Source organism: Myxine glutinosa, chromosome 1 (genome assembly GCF_964187855.1).
Source record: "Myxine glutinosa chromosome 1, kmMyxGlut1.1, whole genome shotgun sequence".
Taxonomy (NCBI): Eukaryota; Metazoa; Chordata; class Myxini; order Myxiniformes; family Myxinidae; genus Myxine; species Myxine glutinosa.
This window is the reverse complement of record NC_136261.1, coordinates 51,007,499-51,020,100: the sequence shown is the minus strand read 5'-3', so window position 1 is coordinate 51,020,100 and position 12,602 is coordinate 51,007,499. Positions and strand designations below refer to the sequence as shown.

At 45.4% G+C, this 12,602-nt stretch overlaps 1 protein-coding gene and 1 long non-coding RNA gene across 5 annotated transcripts in view; one reads left to right on the top strand and one right to left on the bottom strand.

The window, feature by feature from the left end:
- LOC137423685 (uncharacterized) overlaps window positions 1-12,602 on the top strand; it is a 94,967-nt gene that overhangs the window by 59,145 nt on the left and 23,220 nt on the right. For 3 of the 4 annotated variants that reach the window (XM_078771553.1, XM_078771557.1, XM_078771558.1), the window contains one exon: window positions 2,062-2,134. The exons of the other annotated variant lie outside the window; for it this stretch is intronic. In XM_078771553.1, the coding sequence (XP_078627679.1) occupies window positions 2,062-2,134 (73 nt within the window). The remainder of the gene's footprint in view (window positions 1-2,061; window positions 2,135-12,602) is intronic. 4 annotated transcript variants of the gene reach the window in all.
- The window catches only part of LOC144890653 (uncharacterized), a 103,538-nt gene that overhangs the window by 82,112 nt on the left and 8,824 nt on the right, over window positions 1-12,602 (bottom strand). The window lies entirely within an intron of this gene.

The following is a 12,602-nucleotide window of genomic DNA, read 5'->3' as shown; positions in this document are numbered from 1 at the left end:
ACATCAACAGAAAAAACTGAAGGAGTTTGTTGTTTTTGTTGTTTATATTTATTGTGATTGGTGGCTCATATGTCAGTCTGCTTCAAATGCCCCATGGTTTGATTTGTGCTTTTACAAGACTCTGCTCAACTATAAAGCTGTCAACTCAACCATTTCAGTCAGCGCTGTGAAAGCCTTTGATAGACATTTGTGGTATTTAACCCCAGAACTGGTTGTTTTGGCACTGTTCAGCAATGCAATTCCTCAAAAGGATCGTCGTGCCCTTGCAGATGTGTTACTGGCCATACAACCAGATGAAATGCCAAGCACTCCAAAACACCGCTACGGTTCTGGATATGGCAAACCGTCATTTCCAAAAATTACAGAAGCGACAACCCTGGCTGATCTTGTGAACGAGGACTCGTGGTTTACAGTAAACCTTCTTCACCTAGATATGACCTTCCTAACAGAGGATGTTGACACTTGGCAGAACAATGAGCACTTCAAGGCAGCCAAGTCCATTGTGGATGGGCTTAATGTTGTGAATGACCCTGCGGAGAGAGCAGTAAAGCTCGCAACTGATTTTGTCTCAACTGCAAGAAGAGAAGACCACTTCCAAAATCTTCTTCAAGTGGTTGAATGTGACCGCAAAGCGAGGCCAAATTTGCGGAAACAAGCAAAGTTGGAGTAGTGACATTGGCGTTGTGCTTAATACATTTTCAAACTTTTAATCAATGAAAGTACAATACTACAACACTGTACTACAACTTTGTAATATGAAGAACGATTTTGGTTAATTTTACATTGACATGTAAGGTTGTTTTAACTGTTTGATATTAGGCATTTAGTAAAAGTAGGACTTTACTTTTGTATATAGGTATAATGGTTAATTTTACATTATCTTGTAGTTAATTTTACATTATCTTGTAAAGTAGTTTAGCTGTGGCCCTAAATGGCCCTAAATATATAAAAGTGGCCGGTGGCCACCCAGGACCACCTCTGATTTCATCTATTTTTTGCATACATACTTCTACCAACAAGTGTAACATTTGAGGGAATAGACATTAAAATACAACAACTTTTTGAAAATCATGGGGCGTTTGATGCACCCTAGTATATATATATATATATATATATATATATATATATATATATATATATATATATATATATATATATATATAATAATACCGTTAGGACTCGACTTTGTTATCCTTTTTACGCCACACCCAGTGACCCGATGCCCACGGCACTAATGCATTTTCCATCTACGAACCGCGCTCTTTGTTTATCACGTACAGCCATACTCGAAAAATCTGAATTCGCCGACTTTGGGACCCAAAAGCATCCGATTATCGGCCGATACGACGCCATCTTACGACACCATCGTATTGGCGTCTGCTGGGCGAAGGCGATGCGAGCCGTCCGCTGATTCGACAGTCGAGTGGTGTGATGGGTGGTGTGAACCAAATGGTCTTTTTATTCCCTTGAACATTTTAAATTAGGTTATATAAGGAAACGTCTTTATCGTCATTTTAATAAAGTTAAATGGAGTGACGTTGCGATACTCGGGGTGCGTTGCATAAATCCTCGTAACTCAGAGAGGTGTAGCAGGTGGCGAGACGTAAGGAAGCTTAAAGATAACGAGCTGAAAACAGACGAACGATATCCCTTCCGTGGATGTTCCATGGGTTTCACGTCTTTATCGTCATTTTAATAAAGTTAAATGGAGTGACGTTGCGATCAGCGAGTTGTATACGAAGAGATAAAAGGATGGCATTGACTTCGAGACGGTACGTGATAGTTGGCTGCGGCTGGCTGATGCCAGGTTTTTTTTTTCTAAGTGCCATGGATGCTGATGGACATAATAAAGGTATCGGCTGATCTCTCATCGTAATATTACCCGATGGAAATGAACTGTTTCTTTGTTTGTCATTTCCTGTGCAATAATGTCAAATTGATAAGTCAGACATCCTTTTCTATGGACAGCTGCTCTCCTTTTCGATGGCATCGTCTATTGATATGCATGTTCTTCTTTCATATAATTTTACACATTCACAATCAGTATTTCAACTCTTGCAGACATTGGAAAGGAAGTTGACTCACAGGCCAACTCTCTGGCTCAATCACAGGCCGACGCACAGGCGATGTAATTGTGAGTAGCATTTTTGCACAAGTGAAAATTGATCTTTGTTCCTAACTCTTACTCAGACAAGCAAATCCCCTATGCCATCCATAATGGTACACTCTATCCATACACCACATCCTCCCTTCCGTGGATGTTCCACGGGTTTCGGCTCGTATATAAATATATATATATATATATATATATATATATATATATATATACATACAGACTTGGCATTTAATATGGAATATTTTTTTGTGGGGGTGAACTTACTTTTCAAGATGTCTTAGAAACAAAAGTTCATTGGAATTATGTTGAAATTATTCTAGATTTTGTTAATGTGACCTTTAAAAGAAACAAAAACCACATTTGACATTTCGAAACAAATAAATTGATCCTTGAAAGTGATGTAAACTGATATCGAACTCAATTCATGGACAGTACTGTGTTAAACTTCTGTACGTTTTCCAGAAGTATCTCTTTATTTTGCACATTAGCCAAAAAATTTTTATAACAAAAACAAAAGTTAAATTACGACTGGGATTACGGACAGTAAAATTACAGTTCAGTACTTCGTGTAACCCCCAAGAGCATTCAGGAGAGCACGTACACGTTGGGGCATGCTGTTCACGAGATTTGCCAAGGTTTGGACAGGAATCGCTTGCCATGCAGTGACAATAGCCTGCTGCAATTCACGCACAGAGGTCGGCTGCTGGCCCAAGTGGTCGATTTGACGCGTTAATTCTGCCCACACGTTCTCTATCGGATTCATATCCGGGGACATGGCAGGCCACTCCATATGCTCTAAACCACGGTCAGCAAAAAAGTGTTGGATCATGCGAGCACGATGAGGCCGTGTATTGTCATCTTGGAAGACAAAGTTTCCTCGAAAGGCTGCACGAGCAAATGGAAGCAATGTTTCTTCCAGAATGGCCCTGTGCTTGAACTGGTTCAGGTTTCCATTCAGAACAACCAGGTCAGTTTTGCCCCCTACATGAAAAGCAGCCCAAATGTTCACCCCACCACCTCCAGCTTGGACTCTTGGCACTATACAATCTTTGTTGTAGGCTTCATGCACTTGTCTGCACACTCGGACGCGACCATCTTGACGATAGACCAGAAATCTGGACTCGTCATTGAAGATCACGTGATTCCAGTGTCCTGGCTGCCATTGACGGTGCTCTCTGGCCCACTGCAATCGGCGCTGGTGGTGTTGTCTGGTCAGGCGTGGCTTTCTCAGGGGACGCCTGGCACGATAGCCTGCTTGAACCAGTCGTTGGTTGACTAGCCTTCTGGATACATGCACATTTGTCAGTTGCTGCCACTCAGCCCTAAGCCGATTAGCTGACTTGGTACGGCCATTGCGGACTAACCGGTGCAGCTGGCGATCATCCCTCCTTGTGGTTCTGCGGGGATGTCCTGGTCTCGGTATTGGAGTAGGGACACCCCTCTGAGCATTTCGTTTCAGGATCTTTGACACCTGACCTTGAGTGATGCCATACTGCCGAGCAATAGCACGCTGTTTCATGCCGTAATTTCGTAAAGCCACCACTCCATGACAAACAGCATTGTCGAGTTGACGGACCATCTCCAGAGGAAGCGGCAATAACTTTTGGAGATGTGCAGCAGTTGATTTCCACAAATACAGAACGCAACAACCCTTGTATACCCGACTGTGAAGCCAATCATCAAATGCACCTGTCCGTACATATTGCCACGCCACCTGTGATATAATCCTGTTGTTGACTTCTTGCTGCGACAGGCAATCAGTGACATGGTTCTTTTAACACATAAATCACCAAAGTGTAAAAGAAACTCACTAGATTGATATACTGAGTTAAGAAAGTAAACCCAAGTCAAGAAAAAAAAAAAATTCCATATTAAATGCCAAGTCTGTATATATACACAAAGAATTAAGTTAAGCACCCCCCCCGTTTTTTTACAACCTCGCACATTACAAGTTTGTTGTCGTCAAAACAGTGTAATATACCCATGATATTGCTATATTTTCTGGAGAAGTGATATTATGGTCACATAAAAACATAACAATCATGCCGTTTTCAATATTTTATTCTGAATAATTTAAGGTGAAATTTTTTGGGAATTTTAGGCATATTTTCACCTCAATTTAAGTATGGAGCTATAGGTCCATCACGGACAGTGTGGATGACGTTTATGTTTTCTAACGTACAGTCATTGTTCTGAGAAGACCTCTAGCGATCTTTGCGTCCATAACGTGTGTAGGACCCACGTGATCGGATGGAGCAAGGTGCTGTGACAACCATCCCCTGGCCTGCGTACAGTCCTGACCTGAACCCCCTCGAGCACGTTTGGGACATGTTGGGACGACAAATTGCGAAGATGGTCCCTCCAATAGCCAATCTGGATGAATTGGAACGTGCATTACATCGGGAATGGAACAACCTGCCACAGCAACGCATACGACGGCTTACAGGGTCTATGAGACGTAGGGTTGAGTCAGTGATCCGATCACGTGGGTCCTACACACGTTATTGACGCAAAGATCGCTAGAGGTCTTCTCAGAACAATGACTGTACGTTAGAAAACATAAACGTCATCCACACTGTCCGTGATGGACCTATAGCTCCATACTTAAATTGAGGTGAAAATATGCCTAAAATTCCCAAAAATTTTCACCTTAAATTATTCAGAATAAAATATTGAAAACGGCATGATTGTTATGTTTTTATGTGACCATAATATCACTTCTCCAGAAAATATAGCAATATCATGGGTATATTACACCGTTTTGACGACAACAAACTTGTAATGTGCGAGGTTGTAAAAAAACGGGGGGGTGCTTAACTTAATTCTTTGTGTATATATATATATATATACATATATATATATATACAGTGATCCCTCGTTTATCGCGGGGGTTACGTTCCAGAACCCCCCGCGATAGACGAAAATCCGCGAAGTAGCGACCATATTTTTATTTTATTATTTATATATATTTTAAAGCTTTATGACCCTCCCCACACTCTTATTAACCTTTCCCACACTCTTATTAACCTTTCTCACACTCTTATTAACCTTTCCCATACTCTTATAAACACTTCCTATACTCTTAAACACTTTTTACACTCTTAAACATACGTAATTTTAACAACATATAAAATTCTAATGGGTACTCACCATTGAAGATACTGTAGCGACCCATGGGTCCCCCAAGCAAGACCAGCATCAGAATCTCCTTGCTCCAGCCAGTGACGTCACCGGCGGGGATCCCCGGCGTCAGAGTGGCTGGTCACGTGACCGCCAAAGCGTGCCGCGCGTGCGGGTATAATCAGCTACACCTGTTGATCACGTGACCGCCAAAGCACGCCACGCTTGAGAGGCGTGGCTTTCGGTTTCGGTTTCTGGTTGTGCTTTATAATGCAGCCCGATAAACGGGCTTTTCAGTGTTCCCGAGTTGGATTTGAGAATAAATATCTTCTCGGACGAGTTTGTGTCTTGCCCGTCATTTCGTCCGTATCAAGCAAGAGCCCCGGCTCTTCAATACTACAACTTGCGTGATGAAGATGATGATGAATTAGCTGTGCAATACTGATGACGATGAAGGTGATGACGATGATGACGATGATGAATGTACTGCACAGCCAGAAAGAGCATTACAGTTACCCATTACGTGGGTAACTAGCGCAAGTGGAAGCTGCCGCATCTGCGTTTTCCATACGCACGACTCTTTGTCTCTTTGTCTACCTTTCTACTGTACACTATGTACAGTATTTTATTTCTTGTAATATGTTTTAATTACTGTATTTTTCTTATTTTTTTACGTTTTTTTATATTTTTTAGGCTAGAAAATGCTTATTTTACCACAAAAAAATTTAAAATAATAGTATATAAAAATACATTTATACCGCAAAATCCCGCGATATAGCGAAAAATCCACGATATAATTTTACATATACTACCGAGAAAAACCCGCGATGTACCGAAGCCGCGAAAAGTGAACCGCGATATAGCGAGGGACGACTGTATATATATATATATATATATATATATATATATATATATATATATATATATATATATACATATATATATATATATATATATATATATATATATATATATATATATATATATGTATGTATATATATATATGTATGTATATATATATATATGTATATATGTATATATATATATATATATATATATATATATATATATATATATATATATATATATATATATATATATATATACTGAAACGCAAAAGAAACTTACCACCTTTGAAACCTTTAAATATCAACAATAACACTGCGTGTAGTAAATGTGTGAACTTATTTGTGGACAATAGTGTCCTCACTGTCAGACAAAACAGTCACGGATGGTCACTTGAACCTTCCATGGTCACTTCATAGCACAGCTGTTGAACAGCCGTTTTGACTGTCAGTGATTAGCCAAGGCGTACGGGATGATTTTAATGAGCTGCACGTGATGTCTTGATATTGGCTTTAAAAAGGCCAGTGCAAAATGGGCATTTCAATCAACATGCCACGATTGTCAAGGGATCAACGGCAGCGTGCCCTGGGCATGCTGCAAGGCGGACTGAGCTACCGTGAGGTGGCACGTCACCTTGGCTGTTCACACCAGACGATATCGGCCCTGGTGGACAGAGACACCCTCCACAACTCTGCAGATGACAGACCTCGATCAGGGAGGCCAAGAGTCACCACTGCAAAGCAGGACAGGCAGATGGTCCGAAGTCGCCTGCGGGATCGATTCCGTCCAGCATCCCGCACTGCGGCAGAAACTCCAGTGCGTGCAAACCCACGGATCTCCAATGATACTGCACGAAGACGACTGCATGACTATGGTCTGACTGCACGCCCCAGAGTATATATATATATATATATACAGTGAACCCTCGTTTATCGCGGGGGTTACGTTCCAGAACCCCCCGCGATAAACGAAAATCCGCGAAGTAGCGACCATATTTTTTTATATTTTTTTATATATATTTTAAAGCATTATGAACTCCCCACACTCTTATTAACCTTTCCCATACTCTTATAAACACTTCCTATACTCTTAAACACTTTTTACGCTCTTAAACATACGTAATTTTAACAACATATAAAATTCTAATGGGTACTCACCATTGAAGATACTGTAGCTACCCACGGGTTCCCCAAGCAAGACCAGCATCAGAATCTCCTTGCTCCAGCCGGTGACGTCACCGGCGGGGATCCCCGGCGCGAGAGTGGCTGGTCACGTGACCACCGAAGCACGCCACGCTTGAGAGGCGTGGCTTTCGGTTTCTGGTTGTGCTTTATAATGCAGCCCGATAAATGGGCTTTTCAGTGTTCCCGAGTTGGTTTTGAGAATAAATATCTTCTCGGACGAGTTTGTGTCTTGCCCGTCATTTCGTCCATATCAAGCAAGAGCCCCGGCTCTTGCTTGCCGGGGTGACACCATCACAATTTCGGTCTTCGAGGCCGGCCGATAGGCACAGTGTGACCGGAAGGGACGAGGTTCTCCTGACCACGTGGCCCTTGACTTGGTTTGTCCGCACAATGTGGGCGCTTTCAGGATGAACTTTAGCCGGGGAGCGTTTGGGCGCCCCGGCAAGAGCCCCGGCCACAAAAATATTTAAAATAATAGTATATAAAAATACATTTATACCGCAAAATCCCGCGATATAGCGAAAAATCCGCGATATAATTTTACATATACTAGCGAGAAAAAACCGCGATGTCCCGAATCCGCGAAAAGTGAACCGCGATGTAGCGAGGGATGACTGTATATATATATATATATATATATATATATATATATATATATATATATATATATATATATATATATATATATATATGTATATATATTGTTACAGACGTGGCTTGGATGTTATTTCCCGAGCGGTTTTATGGTATGACCACGTCTGCACAAGTTACCCGATTGTGCCCGAACGTTGACTAATAGCGCTATGCTAGACCAATGAAGGAAAAAGAAGACACACGGCTGGAATTAATACGACACGACACCAGGGATACGGTTCTCAAAGGTTGTTATTACAATAATGCGGAAGGTTTAGATTACAGGGACAAGAGGGAAACATAGGAAGGTGGGCACTTAAACACGCTTATATTAACCCCAACAGACGACAAATAAACGGGACAAGGCTCACTCACACGGGGGTTTGATTGCAACGAAAGCGGGTAGCGATCGCTCCAGGTGCAGGATCACGTACGGTCCAGTTCGGTCCAAAGATGCGGGGAGGTATCGTCGCGCTGGGGGTGGCGGTGGCTTCTCTCTCCAAGCTGAGGCGCATCTCACGTCACATCCGGCGCGGGGCCGCGTATATCCGGCGGGGAGTGACACGCCCTCGGCTCGTTAGCTCCGCCTCGTGGAATCGGCACGTTGCTTCTCATTGGGTGCGTGCGGGGGGGGTTACTGGCTCCGCCCCTGACGAGGAGCTGACAGCCAGCCCCTTCGGGGTAACCCCGTGGAGCGCATGGTCTGGAGCTAATCGAGCCGGTGTGAGGACGCATCCTCCCCCGCTCCGCCGCCATCTCCTCTGTTGTTGTTGTAATTGTTGTTGTAGTTGTTGTTATTGTTGTTGTTTGGGGAAGAAGATGGGAGGAGGTATGGGAAAGGTCCTAAACTCACTACTGATGCCATATAATCACATTCTGGTGCAACGAAGAGTCATAATTAATGGAGACGAGGCCTTAACTGACATAGAATAAGAATAACTAGGAAGATGTCCGAAAGTTGTCTACCTGTGGTGCGGTGGACCTGGGCACGACATTTAATGGGGGAATAAGGGGAAGGTCGGCTCTACTGATTGTTATTTACATGCAATGGGACTAGGGAATGGGGGATCGGGGAAAGTTGGGGAGTATTGGAGAAAATAGGGGAATATTTACAAGCGGATATGGAGGCCAAATTCCATATTCGCAACATTGCACCCTTCTCTACCCTCGGGGCGTCCCGACCCGATAAATTTTTACCTACTTTAGTGTGGCACGCAATGTAGTTCCCTCTACTATTAACTCTACCCTGAGTGCGACAGTTTTACAGATATTCACAAATGAGTAAATATGTCCCCCTGCGACGTTGCACCCTTCTCCTCACAGAAACACACCCACAGGATAACCGAATCCGGAAAGAATTCTCAAACTAAACATACAGCCGGTAGGGAGCATTATTTACAAGACTACGCTGCTATTTACACTACGATCCAGGACCTGTTTTTGGAGGAACACATGCAGATGTTATGCATAGAGAGAGCGCGCTTGCCAACATCGATACACCAACCCACGAGTGCTCTGTGGCCGGCGGCCTTTAATAACGTACAGAGCACCCTTTCCCAGCATCAAAAGCACCACCCCACCACCAATCGGTGCAGTCACCATTGTTCATTGGAATAAAAATAAATTCGACAACCCCTAACCCTGCAGGTGTCTCTTGCTCTTCGTGTGGCCTTCAGTAGTGTTAATTAAAAGTGGTTCACCTGTATGGCATAGGTGCCACGTTGACCCATAGGTCCATCCCCGGGTGGTGCTTGGCCGCAAAAGAGCTGCGGTCCATGGTGGGTGGCCACAAACATTGCGGTCCATATGGTGTATCGATCCAAGCAGCAAGCAGCGAAAGTGCAGGCCCACAACTGCGTAGCCAGCACCTCTCTCTCCTCTCTCTCTACCCCAAAGCCAGATCCTCGGAGGTGGGAGACAAAAGAAGCAGACAAGTGAGTAAGGTGGTAAGGGCGCAAAAGTGCACGCAATACAAGATGATGCACATTGGGGGCACATGGGAACCAGGTGAGACAGGTACGTTCCTATCGTACGCCCCCCCCCCACCAGGTAACCTACATGGCCCCTCCCTTACCCCTTACTGTATCCACAAAACACAACACTACCCATAAACATCTACTTTACAAATCGACAACATCCCTACTGTCTTCCCCGTTCCTCCCATAAACCAAATTCGTCTTCTCTCCCTCCTAACCAATCAAATTTGCCATTTTCAACTCTCATCAAAATTTGCCATTTTCAACTCGACATCAAAATTTGCCATTACCAATTCATCATCAGTCCCTCCTAGGGAGGGAGAGATGGAATCACCCCAATGTCTCATCCACGTCGTGATGCGTCTCACAAATCCTCACAGCAATCTCATTTCCTGCACAAAACAAAGAAAACACAGGTGTGGAGTCATCATCATCACCACAGGTAAGTGGCTGCGTATGGTGCGACAGGTTCATCAATCCTAACTATCTCCTAAATGACTTTAACAACTTTACACTACCCGGGGTCTTTCTCCGGCCAAACCATTGGCCCTCTTACACTATGGGTTCTAAAAACCAATTCCCATTGGCCAACCTGTGGTGCTCTTCAATTTGGGGTCTCACTCCCCCGATTCATCTCCCGGTGCCCTCGTACAATTTCTGGGCTGCGACGTGTACCTCTCCCAGTGGGTCTACCCACCTGCACACCTCCACCACTGCAGTTGCCTCCGAGCTTACCTGCTCCTTACCCTAACCTAACTACCAGGGGAAGGCCCTCTGGCTCTCTCCCCACTCCGTGCCCTCTCTGGCACTGGGCTGCCCGATCCACACCCGGGATCCTCAGGCACCCACTCACAACTACCGGCTCCCAGAGCCCACCTGCGGCCTCACCTGGCCGACATCCTCACAGTGGTGGAGTGCCCAACCAACTACACACACTAACAGGCTACACGCCCAGCCATTTCCACAACACTAATGCACCCATTCACAACACCATTCTGCAACCGCACCACAAATGCCAATATCCAACCACAATTTACCTGCACCCTCTACCTAACACTTACACTACCCGCCCCGGGTACTCGTGAAAGGGGTCCACTCTTCCCCCATCCACACCTTCGCACCACTCCGTACCACTTACTCCAACTCTCTCCACACACCTGTACCTGCACACCTGTGCTCTCACACCTGGTGCCACCTGCACCCTTCTCTCCCCAAGCGCATTCGCGCTGATCCACACACTCACTACTCATACACTGCTCCACACACCTGTCCAGTTGCACACCTGTGCAATCACACCTGTTCAATTCTCACACACACGGCATCATCTCAGCTAACTACTCCCTTCTGAAACTTGCGCTTCCCAGTCGTCCCTTTAAACTATTGCGCTCCCACGTCATTATCATCCACACTAATCTACCTGCGTCCCCACTACAGGTATCAGTCACTAACTAAACTTAACGTTACCTAATGTCATCTTCTAGGGCCCTATCCATATAACCTAACCCACCCGGGCTAGTTTTCACTGCCATACACCCCATAAACTATAGCTCCTTTGCCCCCACCTGGGAAGGGTGGCAGGGATGCCAGCCTTACCCACCGGGCCCATCGCTCACTACCAATTTTGCACATCAAATTTCAACAAATCAAAAATTTGCCAATCACTACTCATCATCTGCCAATCACTACTGCCAATCCCTTGCCAATCATCAAATTTTGTTTTTCTCTAATTTTGGGTCCAAAACACTAACCTCATCACCCAGTCTACTCACTACTGCCTCTCGGTGCGCCAATTCCTGTCCAAAGCCTGGCTTCGTAAAGCCAAGCAATGGATGCTGGTTGTTTTGTGCCAGCGGCTGGATGCGTCCGGCACTCGGTGCAGGGACGGGGGCTTACCCGTGCCGAGATCCCACGCACCACCTCGGCGTGGAGCCATCCAATGCCCCGATCTCGACCTGCCGGCACGTCTCACCAAAAAGTGGTCGCCATGACGACCCTTTCTATCGGGCTGCCAGCTCCGCCTAGTGGAGCCTGGACGCGGCCGTTCAAAGCGAGGCCCAGCACGCACCGAGGGCCCGACTCGGCTATAAGTCGCTCTAACCTCTAACCCGTGTAACGTCGATGCTTCACCTGCATGCTTACACCCCGCAGCCCGTTCCTTGCTCACACATCCAGCCGTTTCCATGCTCCTCGTACCGTTCCTTACACACCCAGGCACACCCATTCCACTCACAGCCTTGGTCACACACCTGACCACCGAACACTTTGGCACACATTCGTTGCTCGCACACCTCACCAATACACCGCTTCGCGCCCCCTCCTCGGTCACCTCCTCTGTGACAATCACAGGTGTGCCCTCATTCGCACACCCAACCATGTGCCTCACCACCAACTCCAGCGTGCATTCCCACTCACGCTCTACCATTCCAGGTGTGCATCCTTCCATCCCAGGTGTACATCCTCGCTCACCTGTCACAACCAGCTCACTCTCCTTGTCACTCTCACTCCTCTCACCACCACTCTTGACAACGCACTCACCCTTACTCTTGACAGCACACTCTTTCCCCATGCACCTGTCCGTCACACACCTTTCTCGCGCACACTCTCCCGTTACACCCTCTGTAACACTCACCACAGGTGGACACTCTTCCTTACTTCTGACAGCGCACTCTTTCCTCATGCACCTGTCCGTCACACACCTTTCTCGCGCACACTCTCCCGTTACACCCT